This window comes from Aquila chrysaetos (assembly GCF_900496995.4).
Source record: "Aquila chrysaetos chrysaetos chromosome W unlocalized genomic scaffold, bAquChr1.4 W_unloc_2, whole genome shotgun sequence".
NCBI lineage: Eukaryota > Metazoa > Chordata > Aves > Accipitriformes > Accipitridae > Aquila > Aquila chrysaetos.
The window spans coordinates 1,529,541-1,550,220 of NW_024470322.1; the positions used below are offsets into that span (position 1 = coordinate 1,529,541).

General features: G+C 45.3%; 1 protein-coding gene across 9 annotated transcripts in view; it reads left to right on the plus strand.

Annotated features, from left to right (window-relative positions):
- Nucleotides 1-20,680, plus strand: part of LOC121232949 (transcription factor RFX3-like) — a 175,664-nt gene that overhangs the window by 87,753 nt on the left and 67,231 nt on the right. For 8 of the 9 annotated variants that reach the window (XM_041121486.1, XM_041121485.1, XM_041121484.1 and 5 more), the window contains one exon: nt 14,287-14,542. In XM_041121486.1, coding sequence (XP_040977420.1) covers nt 14,287-14,542 — 256 coding nt within the window. Of the gene's footprint in view, nt 1-13,897; nt 14,100-14,286; nt 14,543-20,680 lie in introns of those variants that run through there. The other variant, XM_041121488.1, reaches the window with a different exon arrangement.

Genomic DNA, 20,680 nt, shown 5'->3' on the forward strand with positions numbered 1-20,680 from the left:
AGTTGGTACACAGCACCAAATATCCACTATGTTCAGTAGCTAATATAAGATTATAACCCATTAAAGCGTAATGATCCAAGTTATTATGAACATGAAGTGAAGACATAAGGTTCATGAGTTAAGTGAAAAGTTTAAGATTAACTGGTTAATGAGGCCCAAATGTTTAATAGTTGGAAAGAATTGAGTTAAATTACTGCTGTTCCCTTGACTTTTTTAATCCCTTCACAAATTGTAATTCTGTTTTTTTATTACTTTTTCATCATAACACTGTACATATTGTTGTCCAATTTAAAATTTTACTCTGCTGAAGTAACTGCATGTCTTAAAATACAAATGAGCTCAGAATTTCAAGCTTCAGCCAGAGAATTTCAGTGAATTTAAAAACAATACAAAACATTTATAGGACTCTTGCATATAGGACTGTCTTGGCTGACTTTTTTTTTATGTTTACAGTTTTGTAACATATACAGTTGTCATGGTTTAATCCCAGCCAGCAACTAAGCGCTGCACAGCCGTTCGCTCACTCCTCCCCCCGGCAGTGGGATGGGAAAGAGAATCGGGATAAAAGTAAACCTCGTGGGTTGAGATACAGACAATTTAATAGGACAGCAAAGGAAGAGATAATAATAATAATAATAGAATATAAAAAACAAGTGATGCACAATGCAAATGCTCACCACCCTCTGACCGATGCCCAGTTAGTCCCTGAGCAGCGATTCCCACCCCCCCAGCCAACTCCCCCCAGTTTATATGCTGAGCATGACATCATATGGTATGGAATACCCCTTTGGCCAGTTTGGGTCAGCTGTCCTGGCTGTGCCCCCTCCCAGCTTCTTGTGCACCCCCAGCCTTCTCACTGGCAGGGCACGAGAAGCCGAAAAGTCCTTAACTTAGTATAAGCACTACTTAGCAACACCTAAAACATCAGTGTGTTATCAACATTATTCTCATACTGAATCCAAAACACAGCACTATACCAGCTACTAGGAAGAAACCAGCTGTGATATACACAAATATCATTCCCTTAGTCTATGGGCCATCCCTATAAAATGTTTGCTAAGTTCATTTAGTCCATGACTTTGGACTCCATCTGTCATAACAGTCCTTCAGGGCAAGAAAGATGGTGTGTGGTGTTAGATTGTTGCATGCTGAAGCCAGTTATGTTTCCATTATCACTGTGCTTCTCCATTTCTATCATCGCTGCACTTTGCTCAGTTTCATCGAAGTTCATACTTCATTAATCTGGGTGATTCTTACTGTAATACCGTTGATATGGCATATAGTCACCATAGAAATGATGACATACATTATTATATAGCAAGTAACATCATACAATTTAATTAACTATTCTCACCCAAAATCAAATCCTCTTGAGGCACACATCAGACTTCCCCATCCTTCCGCATCACCCACCAAGTACACCCAGGTCCTTGAGCAAAAGCAATCCCACGAATGGGTTTACCTTTGCCTGAGGCAGGAGTAACCCAGACTGTCTTCCCCAGCATACTTTTTATGTGCACTACAGGGACTTTATCCCCTTCTACAGTACATAAAAATTCTGACTGGGCAGGGCCAGCTCAATTGGCAGATCCCCTAGTGTTGACTAACCAGGTGGCTTTTGCTAAATGTGTATCCCAGTGTTTGAAGGTTCCACCCCCCATTGCTCTCAATGTAGTCTTTAACAGTCCATTGTATCGCTCAATTTTCCCAGAGGCTGGTGCATGATAGGGGATGTGATACACCCACTCAATGCCATGCTCTTTGGCCCAGGTGTCTATGAGGTTGTTTTGGAAATGAGTCCCGTTGTCTGACTCAATTCTTTCTGGGGTGCCATGTCACCACAAGACCTGCTTTTCAAGGCCCAGGATAGTGTTCCGGGCAGTAGCATGGGGCATGGGATATTTTTCCAGCCACCCGATGGTTGCTTCCACCATTGTAAGCACATGGCGCTTGCCTTGGCGAGTTTGTGGGAGTGTGATATAGTCAATCTGCCAGGACTCCCCATGTTTATATTTCAGCCATCGCCCTCCATACCACAGGGGCTTTAACCACTTGGCTTGCTTAATTGCAGCACGTGTTTCACATTCATGGACAACTTGTGCAATACTGTGCATGGTCAAGTCCACTCCTCGATCACGAGCCCATCTATATGTTGCATCTCTTCCCTGATGGCCTGAGGTGTCATGGGCCCACTGAGCCATAAATAGTTCACCCTTATGTTGCCAGTCCAGGTCCACTGGAGCCACTTCAATCTTGGCAGCCTGATCCACCTGCTGGTTATTTTGATGTTCTTCAGTGGCCCGACTCTTGGGTACGTGAGCATCTACATGATGTACTTTTACAACCAGATTCTCTAGCCGGGACGCAATATCTTGCCACAGTGCGGCAGCCCAAATGGGTTTACCTCTGCGCTGCCAATTGCTCTTCTTCCATTGCTGTAGCCACCCCCACAGGGCATTTGCCACCATCCATGAGCCAGTATAGAGATAGAGCACTGGCCACTTTTCTCTTTCAGCAATGTCTAAAGCCAGCTGGATGGCTTTCACCTCTGCAAACTGACTCCATTCACCTTCTCCTTCAGCAGTTTCTGCGACTTGTCGTGTAGGACTCCATACAGCAGCCTTCCACCTCCGATGCTTTCCCACAATGCGACAGGACCTGTCAGTGAACAGGGCATATTGCCTCTCATTTTCTGACCGTTTATTATACAGCGGGGCCTCTTCAGCACATGTCACCTCCTCCTCTGGCAACATTCCAAAATCTTTGCCTTCTGGCCAGTCCATGATCACTTCTAAAATTCCTGGGCGACTGGGGTTTCCTATGCGAGCCCGTTGTGTGATCAGTGCGGCCCACTTACTCCATGTGGCATCAGTTGCATGATGTGTAGAGGAGACCTTCCCTTTGAACATCCAGCCCAGCACTGGCAGTCGGGGTGCTAAGAGGAGCTGTGTTTCAGTACCAACCACTTCTGAGGTAGCTTGAACTCCTTCATATGCTGCCAATATCTCTTTTTCAGTTGGAGTATAGCGGGCTTCGGATCCTTGATATCCCCAACTCCAAAACCCCAGGGGTCGACCTTGAGTCTCCCCTGATGCTTTCTGCCAGAGACTCCACGTAGGGCCATTCTCCCCGGCTGCAGCATAGAGCACATTTTTAACATCTTGTCCTGCCCGGACTGGCCCAAGGGCTACTGCATGAATAATCTCCTGTTTAATTTCTTCAAAGGCTTGTTGTTGCTCAGGGCCCCATTTAAAATCGTTCTTCTTCCGGGTCACTTGATAGAGAGGGCTTACAATCAGACTGTAATTTGGAATATGCGTTCTCCAAAAACCCACAACACATAAGAAAGCTTGTGTTTCCTTTTTATTACTCGGTGGAGACATAGCTGCTATTTTGTTGATCACATCCATTGGGATCTGATGATGTCCAGCTTGCCGTTTTATTCCTGTGCAGGTCCCTTGACCTTACTTTCTTTTATGGCAAAACCAGCCTTCAAAAGGATTTGGATTATTTTCTTCCCTTTCTCAAAGACTTCTTCTTCCGTGTTGCCCCATATGATGATGTCATCAATGTACTGCAGGTGTTCTGGAGCTTCACCTTTTTCCAGTGAAGTTTGGATTAGTCCATGGCAAATGGTGGGGCTGTGTTTCCACCCCTGGGGCAATCGATTCCAAGTGTACTGGACACCCCTCCAAGTAAAAGCAAATTGTGGATGGCACTCTGCTGCCAGAGGGATTGAGAAAAACGCATTAGCGACACAAATTATGGCATACCACTTAGCTGCCTTTGATTCCAGTTCGTACTGAAGTTCCAGTGTATCTGGAATGGCAGCACTCAGTGGTGGTGTGAGTTCATTCAGGCCACAATAGTCAACTGTTAGTCTCTACTCTCCATTAGATTTCCGCACCGGCCATATGGGACTGTTAAAGGGTAAATGAATCTTGCTGATCACTCCTTGGCTCTCCAGTTGACGAATCAGCTTATGGATGGGAATCGGGGAGTCTCGGTTGGTGCAATATTGCCGCCGGTGCACCGTCGTGGTAGCAATTGGCACTTGTTGTTCTTCAACCCTCAGCAACCCCACAGTCGAAGGGTCTTGAGAGAGACCAGGCAGGGTAGACAGCTGTTCAGTGCCCTCCGTCTCCAAGGCAGCTATACCAAAAGTCCATCGATACCCCTTCGGGTCCTTAAAATACCCTCTCCTGAGATAGTCTATGCCAAGGATACACAGAGCCTCCGGACCAGTCACAATGGGGTGTTTCTGCCATTCATTCCCGGTAGGCTTACTTCAGACTCCAATACAGTTAACTCTTGGGATCCCCCTGTCACACCAGAAATACAGATGGGTTCTGCCCCTTTATAACTTGATGGCATTAGAGTACACTGTGCGCCGGTGTCTACTAGAGCCTTATACTCCTGTAGGTCTAAAGTGCCAGGCCATTGAATCCACACTGTCCAGTAGACTCAGTTGTCCCTTTCCTCCACCTGGCTGGAGGCAGGGCCCCTCTAGTCCTGGTCATAGTATTCAGTACTCCTTGTAAATACAAATCTGAAGTCCCTTTAAGAAGTTCAGAAGTAAGATCAGCCTTTCTACTCTGTCTGGGGAACTACCCACTGGAGACTGCAGCAGCAATTTTCCTGGACGAACTCCTAGTGGTGATTGTTTTTCCTTGCAACTCACGTACCTGTGCCTCTATGTCGTGGTCGAGACGGACAAACGACAAGTAGGCATTCTTATAGTACAAGCAAAGAAGGTTTTTTTATTACTACAAGCCAGCAAATTTATACCCATTATACTTGTTACCCTGTACATATGCCTGTCCCTTATTGGTCAGAAAGTTGTCAGAACTTGTTTTTCTCACCCCTCATTGGGTGGCTTTTTCAGGTTCCTTATCACAACTGCAAACGGTCAACACGTTCCTTAAACTTAGTTTCCCAGGCATTCTTCTCATCCTTTCTTGTTCTCTCATGGGAACACTGCAATCTTGTCAAGGTCAATATCCTCCCCAGGCCCCTCGGTCCAGCCAAGGTCCTCCACAATTCCCCCTTTTTGTTTTAGCGCCAAATATGCCATGTGAATTGTCCGCTGCAGGGCCCTTTGCAGCAAGGACAGCACACATGGGAGGATGCTCAATGCAATGATAATAATTGCCAATATTAATAATCCTGTTTTCAATACTCTTTTTAGCCTCCCTCCAATCCCCCATTGAGAGAACAAGCCATCCAACGCAAAAAAAACCCCCAACATCTTCTGTCAGCTTCTGCACCTCCTTTCGCAGTTGTTGGATACTCTGGGACACTGACACTGAATGACCTGATAGGTTCATACAACACATACCATTAAGGTTTTCACAACTGTGGCCATGGGCCAACAATAGAAAATCAATAGCTGCTCTGTTTTTATAGCGTAGCATGGCATATAGAATCTATATCTAGCAATAATCCAGAAAGAGCTTGTGATGTAGCATCGCTTTGCGTGCTTAGCCAGCATCCCTCTTGGCCCGTAGCATTTGCAAGCATTACTCATACGTTCATCTTGGGAAGCGATGGTACCCATATTGCAACCACTACTCTGAGGAGACTGCAGCAGGCGATGACACTTCTAAGTAGGGTTTTACCAGTCATGCCGGCACCCATCGCGGTCCAGTATCTGTGGAGACACAAGCATAACCTCGACCCCAGGTTAATAAGTCACAAGGTGCAGACCATTGACCCGTCTGCAGGTCCCGTATCTGAACCTTAACCCCGGGGGGTCACACCAGATATACTTGTCAATGACCCAAAATGATGCAGCATTGGTGGTTGTTGAACATCATCAGTGACCTGCAAAAAATTTAATACATACGTGGCCTTGTTAAGTTGAGCCTCCGGGCCCTCACCCATCATTCCCCCTTTTTGTTTTTGAAGCATATGCTTTAGAGTTCCATGGGCGCGCTCTACAATGCCTTGTCCTGTGGGAGAATGAGGGATACCGGTGACATGGGTAATTCTCCAAAGCTGCAAAAAGGTAGTCACCTTGGTAGAAAGATAGGCTGGACCGTTGTCAGTCTTAATCTGCTGAGGTACACCAGCCACAGAAAACGCTCGTTGCCAGTGCCGAATAACATCCCTGGCAGCTTCACCTGTATGAGCAGTGGCAATAACAACAGAAGAAAAAGTATCAATAGACACATGCACATATTTCAACTGCCCAAACTCAGGAATATGTGTCATGTCAGTTTGCCAGATTTGCAAGGCTCGAAGGCCTCTAGGGTTGGTTCCATAATGATGAGGTACATGGTGGCCCTGACAGTCAGGGCACGCGGCGACGATGGCACGAGCCTCAGAGTTCGACAATCGAAATTGCCGCTTTAAGGCCCGATGTCCTTGGTGAAAAAACCGATGAGCTTCGATCGCCTGTTGTCTCACATTTGGTGCTGGACCTATTGCCACCCCTGATACGAGAGCATCTGCACGAGCATTCCCTTCCACAATAAAACCAGGCAAGCTTGTGTGGCTTTTAATATGCATGACATAATATGGGGAGCGGCGTTCCTGAATCTCCATCCATAACAGCTTCAACACCCCAAATAACTTCATTTCCCACCTGACCAAGCACAGCCTTATCCAATCTTTGAACCAAACCCGCCACATAAGCTGAATCGGTGACAACGTTTACAGGATCTGGAAAATGTTGAAACACCATCACCATTGCTCGAAGTTCTACAACTTGAGGGGAGCCTTCTTGCTGTTCTATCTTCTGTTGCCATTGCTGGCCATCATGCCACACAATGGCTGCTTTTCCTGTTTTTCCTGAACCGTCAGTGAACACCGTGGGACCAATCACCCGCTCTGATTGACTTAGTTGCTTTTGTGCAAAGCGTATTTGACTTCCCATTTTAATTAATGGATGAGAGGGAAGATGATACCCAATTTGCCCAGTATAATTTGCCAAGGCTGCTTGCAATGCGGAGCTATTAGCGAGACACCATTCAAAATAATCGGTTTTAACAGGCACAGTGATACATTCCGGGTCCCTGGCTATCAATTCCATACATCAAACTCGGGTCTTCATGATAATTTGGGCTAAAAGCTCAAAAAGACCTGGGGTGGTTTTATTTGGTCTGAACGGCAAGAAGGCCCATTCTAACACATGCAATGGATCCGGCCAATCAGAATTCCATTGTGCGATCATGGCAAAAGGTACCAATTTGTCTATTAATACAAAAACCTGAATTGAAACTGTCAGATCAATTCTCCACACATGTCTATGCACAATTGCTTGCTCTACTTCTGTAATTACTTGTTTTGCCTCAGGGGTTAATGCCCGTGGTGCAGCAATATCTGTATCACCCTTCAATAAATCCAAAAGTGGCTGTAATTTCGATGATGGTAACCCTAAATAGGGTCAAACCCAATTGATCACTCCGGGCAATTTTTGTACATAATTTAAAGTTTTTATCTCCAATTGTAACTGAATGGGTTGTGGTGCGACCGTCTGATTTAATATTTTCATACCCAAATACAGCCACGGCTGTTGACGCTGTACCTTTTCAGGTGCAATAACTAGGCCTAATCGCTGTACTGAATCACGCGCTGTGACTTCCATTTCACTTAACATCTGTTGAGATGGAGCGGCTAACAAAATGTCATCCATATAATGATAACAATAACATGTTGGGAATGCAGCACGAACTGGACTTAAGGCCTTTGCCACAAACCACTGACAAATGGTGGGAGAATTTTTCATTCCCTGAGGCAAAACTTTCCAATGATACCTTTTCGCTGGCTCACTGTTGTTCACTGAAGGTACAGTGAAAGCAAACTTCTCCATATCAGGTGCGGCTAAAGAGATGGTGAAAAAACAATCTTTTAAGTCCATTACAATAATTTCCCATTGCATTGGAATCATAGGTGGAGAAGGTAACCCTGGCTGCAATGCCCCCATGGTTGCTATTACCTCATTAATCTTTCGTAAATCATGCAATAGCCTCCATTTTCCAGATTTCTTTTTGATCACAAACACTGGTGTGTTCCATGGGCTATGAGAGGCCTCAATATGTCCTGCGGCCAATTGTTCTGCAACTAAAGATTTCAAGGCGAGGAGTTTTTCTTGATTGAGGGGCCACTGATCCACCCACACTGGTTTATCTGTTAACCAGGTCAGTGCCAGTGTCAGGTGCTCCACGCCTTGCAGCGCAGTGGCCCCTATGAAAAATCCATGGTAAGACGCACCCCCCATTGATCCAATACATCTCGACCCCATAAATTAAGTGGCAAAGTGGTGACATATGGCCTCACAGTGGCTTTCTGTCCCTCTGGGTTGCTTATTAGCGCAGGTTTTGCTGCAATAAAACTATTTGAAACTCCACCTACACCCAACACTCCTTCCGCATTTACAACCAATGGCCACGAGGAGGGCCAGTTACGCTGTGCTATGATGGTCATATCAGCCCCAGAGTCCAGCAAACCTGTCAATTTTATCTGTGATGGGGATGCATTTGCCATAGTGAGGGTACAGGTCATTTCTGGCCTTCTTTCCGTAATGCGTTGCAACCAAAATACCTGCGGCTTTCCCGTGGACCCAAAACCTTGAGTACCACGAGTTACCTGTTCTGTCGCAGGCACACAGCTCATAAATGGTACGAGTTGAGCAATTCGTGTGCCTCCTTTTATAGTGACTGGAGGGGTTGCAGTAGATACCATTGCACATATTTGCCCATGATAATCAGCATCAATAACTCCCACATGCACCATTAACCCTTGCAAAGTACTACTTGATCGTCCTATTAGTAAGGCACTTAATCCTTTACCAATCGGTCCCCAGGCTTCCAGGAGCACTTTATGCACTCCTTGGGTAGATAAAGTTACTGTGTGGGTGGTGCATACATCCATCCCGGCTGCTCCTTGGGTTTGTCCCCGTAACTTGTCACAAAGGCTTGTGGCGTCTGCGCTGGCTGTTGTACCAGAAAGGGGTTGCTGGAGTGGTAGGGCATTTGTGTCTGCACGCGCCCCTTCCCGCTCTTTCTGCCGTTTCCCGACTGGAGGGGTTGACCGTTAGCATGAAATTTAGATTTACATTGCTTTGCAAAGTGTCCCAGCTTTCCACACTTAAGACATGTAGCTGCTCCCACGGCCACCTGCCCGGCTCCTCCTTTTCTATTTTTAGCAGGACAGTTAGCCTTGACATGTCCAGTCTGCCCGCAGCAGTAACATTTCTGATTAGACATACACATTGCAGACATAGCTGTAGCTAATGCAGACATTTTGTGTTCAACAGAGCCCACCTTCCCGCAAGCCGTAATCATAGCTTCTAGGGTTGGATCCCCAGGGAGTGTCTCAATCACCTTTTGACAATCTGTGTTAGCATTGTCACGGGCTAACTGTTTTACCAGCATTTCTCGTATATGTGCATCAAATACCTGCTGCTCTATAGCCCCCATCAATTTCTCTATGAACGACAGAAACGGCTCTTTAGCCCCCTGTTTAATCATGGTATATCTTGCCTTAGGCTCCGCCAGCTCCGCTGTTCGGAGCAAAGCTTCTACACCAATAGTCTTTACTTGCTCCAATACAAGTGGATGCCATTGAGCCTGATGTTGAGGATTATTAAATTGACCAGTCCCAGTCAGAACATCAGCTCCGTTACCATAACGTGGATCGGTTTGTGAAAGCTGCAAATTGTGTACTGCTTGCGCCTCTGCTCTCTGAGTCCAGATACTATGAAAAACAGCACATTGCACAGGTTGGAAAATAATTTGAGCAATTTGAGCAATGTCATAAGGTGTCATTTCTTCCATAGTTAACAGGCGTATTAATTGCATAACTGTGGGGGAGTTGGGACCATATTGCGCAGTTGCCTTTTGTAAGTCCTGTATAACTTTCCACGAATATGGTCTATGTTCATCCATAATTCCTTGTCCTGGATCACCCCATACCACGGGGAAAGCCATCGCCCCAGTCCCCCTTAAATTCGTTTCACCGGAGCTGCCTGCTGTTACAGGAACGTTAATTTGCTCGGACAGGTCCCAATTTCCTTCTTGCAGAGCTCGAGCTTTCACCTGCTGCCAGAATTTCAGGGGGTTGTGGGGACTGACAGTAATTCGAGCCGGCGGGAGGACCCAGGGCTGTCCTCGGCAACGCGAGCCTCCCTGTGACTGTCCCTCCTTCGGTGTTCCCGCAGACCCCCCAGATTCAGGATCCCCCATATCATTGCCCATGGGATCACCCCAACCCTCTGATGTTTCGGCTGGCAGAGGGGGGTACAGGCATGAGGTCCCCTGTTCCCCTCCCCGCGCCCGGGGGGGGCTATTCATCCCTTCTCGACCCTCTGAATCAGGCGGCACGGGGGGGGCGGACGGGTTAACCGGCGCCTCTGCCGTTTCAGCGGGGCATACGTCACTACCAGGAAGCAAGTCCCGGGGCCGCTTATAAGTTCTATCTTTAATAGTCCGAGGATGTCCTGAGGGCTGCTCATCGTCAGAGTCATCAACGAAAGGGTTCTTTTGTCGGCCCCGTGGCTTTGGCCGCCCTGCGCGCTTGCCAGAGGACTGGGCAACAGACCCCACGTCCTCTGTGGGAGAGGACTGTCCTCCCCCCGCGATGGGGACGTCTGGCTCCTTCATCCTATCCCTTTGTTCTCTAATGTCTTTGACGGTTTCAAGGAGCAGGTACCACGTCATCAGGAGGCTGGCTGCCTCCTTAGACCCTCGGGACGCACTGTCAAACAGCTTGTCCCCGAGTCCTTGCCACACAGGCACACTAAATGCAGTCACTGTGTCTGCTTTATATCCGTGTTGCTTGCCCCATAAGAGCATTTTCCGCAACATCAACTCTTCTACTTTAAGTCCTCTCTTTTGCAAAATTACTTTCCACATATTTACAATTCCGGCGTCCTCTTTACTGAGGGTCCCGCCCATGTGCCCGGCAGCTCACCTGTTTATCTGCAGGTGTCAAGTATCGGTCCGGACTAGCAGCTCTTCCCGCCGCTCTCAAGCTATGCCGGGCTCCCTCTCCACTGCCCTCCTCGCAGTCACAAGCATAATTTACAGCATCACGTCGGGGTCACCAATTGTCGTGGTCGAGACGGACAAACGACAAGTACGCATTCTTATAGTACAAGAAAGAAGGGTTTTTTATTACTACAAGCCAGCAAATTTATACCCATTATACTTGTTACCTTGTACATATGTCTGTCCCTTATTGGTCAGAAAGTTGTCAGAAGTTGTTTTTCTCACCCCTCATTGGGTGACTTTTTCAGGTTCCTTATCACAACTGCAAATGGTCAACACATTCCTTAAACTTAGTTTCCCAGGCATGCTTCTCATCCTTTCTTGTTCTCTCACGGGAACACTGCAATCCTGTCAAGGTCAATATCCTTCCCAGGCCCCTCGGTTCAGCCGAGGTCCTCCACACCTCTAGGGTCGAGGTACGTTTTCCATTCCACTTCCTCATGTCCTCTCTGTGGTCATGCAGGTAAAACCATAAGGTGGCCTGTGGTGTGTACCCTCTGTATCCTCTCTGTTGAGCAGAGGAATGCTTAATCCTAATAGCTGAGACATTGGTCCGTACAGGTGGGGAGTAGGATCTATCCTCTTTGAGCTGCTGGACCAGTTTCTCCACAGCCGAGACAAGGGAGGAAGAGACATTTTCTTCATATTGCTGGAGTTGGCCAGCCAATTCATCCACAGTTTGTCCCTCTCCGTCTTTCCATGGCATTACTGCCAATGATTTGGCACGACTATGGTACACTCCGTACAAACTTCTGCCACATGGGTCATGTGCACCTGACTTCATGTGGATCTTTGGATAACTGCTTGTTGTCCAGGTCATCATAAATCACCTCCAGCACGGCTAATTCCCTCAGGACTGCATACCTCTCTCCATGGTGGTCCACTTGCCTGGGTGACATATAACATCATCCTTGAAGGGGTACCTTTCCTTCACGCCTGACAGGAGTTGCCTCCAGAGGCTGAGGACTTGTGCCCCTTTTCGAATCGCTTTGTCAATGCCCCCTTCCCTAGACAGGGATCCCAGCTGTTTGGCTTCCTTACCCTCTAATTCCAGGTTACTGGCCCCGTTACCCCAACATCGGAGCAGCCAGGTGACAATGTGCTCACCTGGACTACGGCTGAAATCTTTTTGCATATCCCGCAGCTCACTTGGGGATAGGGATCAAGTGGTTACTGCCTCATTTATGAGTTCTTCCTCTTCCTCCTCCCCAATAGGCAGCTCCCTCTCTTTCTCCTGTACTCATGATGGCCCTGCTTCAGAGTAGTCTGCCTCCTCCACTTTTTCCTCCTGTTCTCTCTTAGAAGCTTCTTCATCCCTTACTAAATGAGCTGACTTCCACTTTCAATATTTCTTCTTGTGTATAGGGGCGACTGATACCAGCACGGGTTGGTTCTGTGGTTCAGCTGCAGTGCTGTTGCCAGGGTTGGAGTAACCGCGCGGTGCCTGTCGCAGGAGTTGAAGTGGTCGCAGTGCCTGTCATTTTGTTGTCAGATCTGGAGACCTTCTTTCCCCTTGAGGGTACTGAATAGTGTTAAACAGGGCTTGGTAGGTGTGGGTCAGGCCCCAGCACATTGCAGTGATTTGTGTCTCGCTGGAATTGCCAGGGTGACAGCATCCTTTTTCCAAATATTTTACTAGTTCTTCAGGATTCTGCACTTGTTCGGGGGTGAAATTCCAAAACACTGGAGGTGACCACTCTCCTATGCGCTTGTCCATACTATCCCACACACCCTGCCACTCATCACTATCCAGCCTCAGGGCAGATCTCTGGGTGGTATTCTTAAATATTTGTTTAACCCTAAACAAGACCTGAAACACATTCAGGAGACATAGCAATAGGAACATGCAGGTTTGAACATCCCAAGGATATTCAAAATTCTCAAGAGCTATTGTAATTTGCCTGGAGGAGAAGGGGAAGATGAAGGAAGGTATCATCTCCCCCATGGATTGGCTCTCCGATGAGAAAAGGTAAAAGGTGTAATTATTAATAGTTTCCAATAGATGGTTCCTGAAATACGGAGATGAAGGCAATGCTGAGTACAAATACCAGATTGGTCTCACAACCAATAATTTTATCATACCATAAGCCAGTGTTATACAATACAGCAAAGCGATAACCTTAATCCAACTCCCAGAGGTGATAAACAGCACCACAGGGAGTATATACGGTAAGTAAGGTGTTACATAAGACAACTCTGAGAACAAGTAAAACAACATTGTGACCTGCAGCTATTAAACTAATATAATGAATGCTTATAACAAATTTGTTTTAACATGCTCTGGTCAGATCTGTTATCTCAACACTTCAAGCCCCACGTTGGGCACCAAAAAGGACTGTTGTGGTTTAACCCCAGCCAGCAACTAAGCACCACACAGCCATTTGCTCACTCCTCCCCCCGGCAGTGGCATAGGAAAGAGAACTGGGATAAAAGTAATCCTCATGGGTTGAGATAAAGACAGTTTCATAGGACAGCAAAGGAAGAGAAAATAATAATAATAATGATAAAGGAATATAGAAAACAAGTGATGCACAATGCAAATGCTCACCACCCTCTGACCGATGCCCAGCCCATCTCCAAGCAGCGATTTCCACCCCCTGGCCAACTCCCCCCAGTTTATATGCTGAGCATGACATCATATGGTATGGAATACCCCTTTGGCCAGTTTGGGTCAGCTGTCCTGGCTGTGCCCCCTCCCAGCTTCTTGTGCACCCCCAGCCTTCTCGCTGGCAGGGCACGAGAAGCTGAAAAGTCCTTAACTTAGTATAAGCACTACTTAGCAACACCTAAAACATCAGTGTGTTATCAACATTATTCTCATACTGAATCCAAAACACAGCACTATACCAGCTACTAGGAAGAAAATTAACTCTATCCCAGCCAATACCAGGACAACAGTATAGAAAATAAATGGCATCTAAATATAAATCCAGCTTTGACTGTAGGATTTAAAAAGTTACAACAGTTTTATAAATTACTATATAATGTATTAATACTTGAATGAGATCTTCCTCTCATCTCTTCAATTCTTGTCACAGTTTTCTCCACCCCTCTTCAGATAGGACTGAAAACATTTTCCATGAAGTTTAATGAATACTTATTTTAACAGTGAGTCCAAGTTAATTGCTCAGTACTTTGACATAATAAAATGCTATTTTGTGTGGAGGCAGGGGTTGTTTGCCAGTCCTATTAAGTTTGGTTATAGCAGCTGTACAGTCTTTTCTACAGTGATGTTTCCCTCACTTAAACAATCCAAATAAATAACTACTACTTCTTTTGTTTTCTTTTCCTGAAGTCGAACAACTTATCCTTACACGGAAACCCAGATGTATAGCCAAAACACAGGGGGAAATTACTTCGATACTCAAGGAAGTTCTGCACAGGCAACAACAGTGGTCTCCTCTCATAGTATGGTGGGCACCGGAGGGATTCAGATGGGTGTTGCAGGAGGACAGCTCATTAGCAGCTCAGGAGGGACCTATCTGATTGGCAATTCAATGGAAAATTCTGGTCATTCAGTGACTCATACAACGCGGGCCTCCCCAGCTACAGTAAGTACTTCCGAACTATGTTAAATCTTTGGGGATAGTTTCTATGTTAAATCTTTGGGGATAGTTTCTTAGTCACTGTGATGTCCCTGCGTGCTGATATGTTTCTGTAGTAAAAAGAATATTACGTTGTCAGAATCAGTAATACATGGCTTTTTCTTGCAAATATTTACATTTAGTTTAACTTTCTGCATGTGAATAGTATTAATTAAGTGCTGTGGTGGTTTAACACCAGCCAGCAACTAAGCACCACACAGCCGCTCGCTCACTCCCCCCTGGTGGGATGGGGGAGAGAATCAGTAGAGTAAAAGTGAGAAAAGTGGTGGGTTGAGATAAAGACAGTTTAATAATTTATAATAACAATAATAATAATAACCATTGTTGTTGTTGTTGTTATTATTATTATTATTAAGGAAAAGAAAAAAAAAACAAAGAGAGAGAAAAATAAAACCCAAGGAAGACAAGTGATGCAAATGAAAACAATTGCTCACCACCAACTGACCGATGCCCAGCCAGTCCCTGAGCAGCCCGCCCCCCCCCCAACCTTCCCCCTAGTTTTGTTGCTGAGCATGATGTCATATGGTATGGAATAGCCCTTTAGTCAGTTGGGGTCAGCTGTCCCAGCTGTGTCCCCTCCCAACTTTTTGTGTACCTCCAACTTACTCGCTGGCAGGGCAGTGTGAGAAACAGAAAAGGCCTTGACTCTGTGTAAGCACTATTCAGCAATAACTAAACCATCCCTGTATTATCAACGCTGTTTTCATCACAAACCTAAAACATAGCCCCATACTAGCTACTGTGAAGAAAATTAACTCTATCCCAGCCAAAACCAGCACATTCTCCACCCCTTATTGCATACCATTCATGTCATGCTCAGGTCCCATGCTATCCAATACATCCTCGTTAACCACCCCTTCCCCCATAAAATGTTTGTGAAATGTCCGTAAATATCCATAAAATGTTATGGTGGTCACTCAGGACAGGAGAGGTGGTGTGTTGCTTGGGGTTATTGGGCACCAAAGCCAGCTGAGGTCGGATCACTGATACACTTTCACTGCTTCTTGTAAGGCTTGTCCTCCATTGGTTCAGGTGGTTCCTGCTGTAGTAATTCCCATAACATGGAACTCAAATCCCGGGTTACAACAATTTAAAGGTATTTCCATTACAGTCTCCACCCCAGTCCCTTTGGACCAGATCATCGGGTTTAACATTGCAATGAACTCCTCCCCTTGCCCCTGCTCTGGCTTGGACTTATTCACAGACTGCAGTCCCTTAGGGGTGTACCTGCTCCAAGTGGAGCCTTATCTATGAGCCACAGTCTCTTCAGAGGTATACCTCCTGCGGCATAGACTTATCCACAGTCACTTTGAGGTGCACCTGTTCCAGCGTGGCCTTATCCATGGGCCACAATGCCTTCAGAGATATACCTACTCCAGCATGGCCTTACCCCTGGCTGCAGTCCCTCCAGGGGCGTACCTGCTCTGTCGTGGGCTTATCCATGGCCACACGCTTTGAGGTGCTCCAGCATGACCTCATGCATAGCCACGGATGCTTCAAGGTGTACCTGCTGCAGCATGGACTTATCCACAGCCACAGATGCTTTGAGGTGTACCTTCTCCAGCATGGACTTATCCTTGGGCCATAATCCCTTCAGAGGTATACCTGCTGCAGCATAGACATAACCACAGCCACAGACACTTCAAGATGTACCTGCTCTGGCATGGACTTATCCACAGCCACAGATGCTTCAGGGTGTCCTGCTCCTGCATGGACTCATCCACAGATCACAGTCCCTTCAACTCAAGTTCACACTGGAGTTCCAGCCTGTCCAGTACAGCAGCACAGAAACAGCAGCGATGCCCTGGCCATCTGCCAGCCCAGGTGCATCTCCATTGCTGTTATCAAAATGTTCCCAGGCACAGCAGAGTAAGATGATAAGCACTACAGCAAGCAGCAAAAGCAAAAAGCAGCCACTAATGAGCACTAGACTAATATACAGTGAGGCAAGCAAGACCCATGGCAAGCACAGGAGCCTGCCAATTAATAACTAAACAGCAATAACAGCTATAAATTCGATCTAGCACATTCCAATCAAACCTATTGTTATCTCAAACCCTTCGAGCCCTACATTGGGTGCCAAAAAGGACTGTCGTGGTTTAACCCCAGCCGGCAACTAAGCACCATGCAGCCACTTGTTCACTTCCCCCCAGTGGGATGGGGGAGAGAATCAGAAGGGCAAAAGTGAGAAAACTTGTGGGATGAGATAAAAACAGTTTAATAATTTTTTAAAAGAAATAATAATAATAATAATACAGAAAAGAAAAAAATAACAAAGAGAGAGAAAAATATAACCCAGGAAAGACAAGTGATGCAAATGAAAACCATTGCTCACCACCAACTGACCGATGCCCAGCCAGTCCCCAAGCAGTGCCCCGCCCCCCCCCCGCCAACCTCCCCCCACTAATTGTACTAGTTGTATTGCTGAGCATGATGTCATATGGTATGGAATATTCCTTTGGTCAGTTGGGGTCAGCTGTCCCAGCTGTGTCCCCTCCCAACTTTTTGTGTACCTCTAGCCCACTCACTGGCGGGGTGGTGTGAGAGGCAGAAAAGGCCTTGACTCTGTGTAAGCACTATTCAGCAGTAACAAAAACATCCCTGTATTATCAACACTGTTTTCATCACAAACCTAAAACATAACCCCATACTAGCTACTATGAAGAAAATTAACTCTATCCCAGCCAAAACCAGCACAGTGTACTGGGGATGCTCGCATGCATAAGAATGTGGCTGAGACTGAAAATTTGTAGGACTGGGGCCTGAAACAGCTTCTTTAGACACTTTATCTTTCTTTCTGAAAAAGAAAAAAATATTACTAAGATGATTTATATCTAATATAAACTTTAAATGAATTAGTTCATCATAGAGATGTCTGACCATTTATGTTTTGACTCCATATTATTGTTGGGTTTGTAGCTTATTTCAAGATATTTGTTACTTGTTCAGAATACTAAGAATATATTATCTTAGTTCATTGTCATTACTTATGGTAGTTCTCAATTCCATTTCAAGATCAGCTTATTGTGGAAATGTCTTAAGGGATGGAAAAATGCATTCTGTTACAACTATGATAGTTAATATTATAAAAACCTAACCATGAAGACAAACATGTTCCTTTCCCTTAAGGAATTCCAGGGATGTAAATGGTTTTATGCTTATTATAGCTTTGCTGGATAGCCTTAATGAACACTTACCAAACCGTTGATGACATTCTGACCTGGTTGTAGAGATTTGGAAATAATGTGCAAGGGAACTTGTGACATCTGCAGTAACAAGAGTTGAAAATTGTCATGAAGGGATTAATAGTGATGTATAGGACAATTAAATAGCATTTATTTTTGAACAGGTTTTTTTCATGGGGTTTTTTTTGGTCAAAAAAAGCTACTAAAATTAAACAATTTTACTTTTGGAAATGAGTGTAATGAGTAAAAACTCATTACAAAAATATCAAAAAGCAAAAGCAACACTTCATCCTATTTCTTGACTTTGCATACATAATCAGGTAAAAAATGTTTTCACTCGTGAAAAATTTTTCATGGAACATGATTACAAAGTGTAGGCAGAATGAGCGTGGCTTTATCTAAGCAAAAGCAATGAATCTTCTGAAGTGACATAAATTTGAAAAGTAATATTTCTTTAAAATATTTAAATGGAAAAAATATTCCTGTGTCATGTTAGTTATTATGAATTGCTTTAGATTTGAATTATAATAAACCCTTTAGACATTATAAGCTTTCTTCTCAATTGAATCAGAACGTCATCTGCAGATGACAACCTTTTGTTCTCAAGCAAAATATCATGTCATAAGTTTAGTATTATAAATTGATAATAGAATTCAATAAGTGGAAAAATTAATTTAGTGTAGGATCAAAGTGTAGATGACATACAGTCAGTAAACACAAGCAAATTTCAAGCAATCCAGGAAGAGCAGTAGACTTTGAAGTTTGATATCCTAGAATCATTTGAATAGTATCAAAACTCCATATCAATTTTTGCAAAAGAAAAGATGATTAAATTTTTTTGACCAAATTTAGAAGCTAGAATTTAATTTTCCAAAATAAATATTACAATGATGTCTTATGCAAGCAAAATTTAACGTACATACCTTTCACTATCCTGCACTTGCTTCATGTGTTAAACTGTTAATTAGGATGTTATGAATTATTTTTAATTTGCTATATCTAGTTTTTAAGAAATACAGATAAAAATTAAATTAAAATTCCAAAATTGTGTTTCTACCATTAAATAGTTTTCCTCCCATTTTTAAGGTATTATATATAGTGTATCGTTACATAAATGAGGCATTATAATACATTAAAGTGCATTTCTTGTTGATAAATTATTAAGCAGGAAACTACAAAATTACTTTCATTATTATTATTTTATAGAATCATAAAACGGTTTGGGTTGGAAGGCACCTCTATAGGTCATCTAGTCCAAACCCCCCCTGCCATGGGCAGGGACATCTTTCACTAGGTCAGGTTGCTCAAACCCCCTCCAACCTGACCATGAACACTTCCAGGGAGGGAGCATCCACAACTTCTATGGGCAACCTGTTCCAGTGTCTCGCCACCCTCATTGTAAAGAATTTTCTTCCTTATGTGCAGTCTAAACCTACCCTCTTTCAGTTTTCAACCATTGCCCCTTGTCCTGTCACTACAGGCCCTGGTAAAAAAGTCTCTCTCTGTCCCCTTTATATATTGAAAGGCTGCAATAAGGTCTCCCCGGAGCCTTCTCTTCTCCAGGCTGAACAACCCCAACTCTCTCAGCCTTTCCTCATAGAAGAGGTGTTCCAGCCCTCTGATCATTGTCATGGCCCTCCTCTGGACCCGCTCAAACAGAACTGGATGCCCCAGATCTGGATGCAGTACTCCAGGTGGGGTCTCACGAGAACGGAATAGAGGGGGAGAATTGACCTGTTGGCCACGCTTCTTCTGATGCAGCCCAGGATGCGATTGGCTTTCTGAGCTGCGAGTGCACGTTGCTGGCTCATGTCCAATTTTTCACCCACCAGTACCCCCAAGTCCTTCTCCGCAGGGCTGCTCTCAATCCATTCATCCCCAGTCTGTATTGATACTGGGGATTGCCCTGACCCAGGTGCAGGACCTTGCACTTGGCCTTGTTGAACTTCATGAGGTTTGGATGGGCCCACTTCTCGAGCCTCTCAAGGTCCCTCTGGAAGCCATCCCTTCCCTCTAGCAAATCAACTGCATCACTCAGCTTAGTGTCATCTGCAAACTTGCTGAGGGTGCACTCAATCCCACTGTCTGTGTCGCTGATGAAGATATTAAACAGTATTGGTCCCAATACAGACCCCTGAGGGACACCACTCGTCACTGGTTTCCACTTGGACACTGAGCCATTGACTGTAACTCTTCGGATGTCGCCATCCAGCCAGTTCCTTAGCCATCCAGCCAGTTCCATCCATCAAACCTGTACCTCTCCAATTTAGCAGCCAGAATGTTGTGGGGGACTGTATCAAACGCCTTACAGAAGTCCAGGTAGATGACAACCATAGCTCTTCCCTTGTCCACCGATGCAGTCACTCCATCGTAGAAGGCCACTAGATTAGTCAGGCACAGTTTGCCCTTGGTGAAGCCATGTTGGCTGTCTGTAATCACCTCCCTGTCTTCCATATGTTTCGACATATCTTCCAGGAGCATCTGCTCCATGATCTTCCAAGGCACAGAGGTGAGGCCGAGTGGTCAGTAGTTCCCAGGGTCCTCCTTTCTACCCTTTTTAAAACCGGGTGCAACGTTTCCCTTTTTCCAGTCACCGGGGACGTAGTCTGACTGCCATGGCTTTTCAAATATAATGGAGAATGGCTTAGCAACTACATCAGCCAATTCCCTCAGGACCCTGGCATGCATCTCGTCGGGTCCCATGGACTTGTGTATGCTCAGGTTCCTCAGGTGGTCTCAAACCTGATCTCCTATGATGGGAGGAACTTCATTCCCCCAGTCCCTGCCTTGAGGACCAGCTTCTTGAGAGATGTGGGAAGAGAGGTTTTCATTGAAAACTGAGGCAAAAAAAATGTTGAGCAACTAAGCCTTTTCCATGTCAGTTGTTCACCAGTTCTCC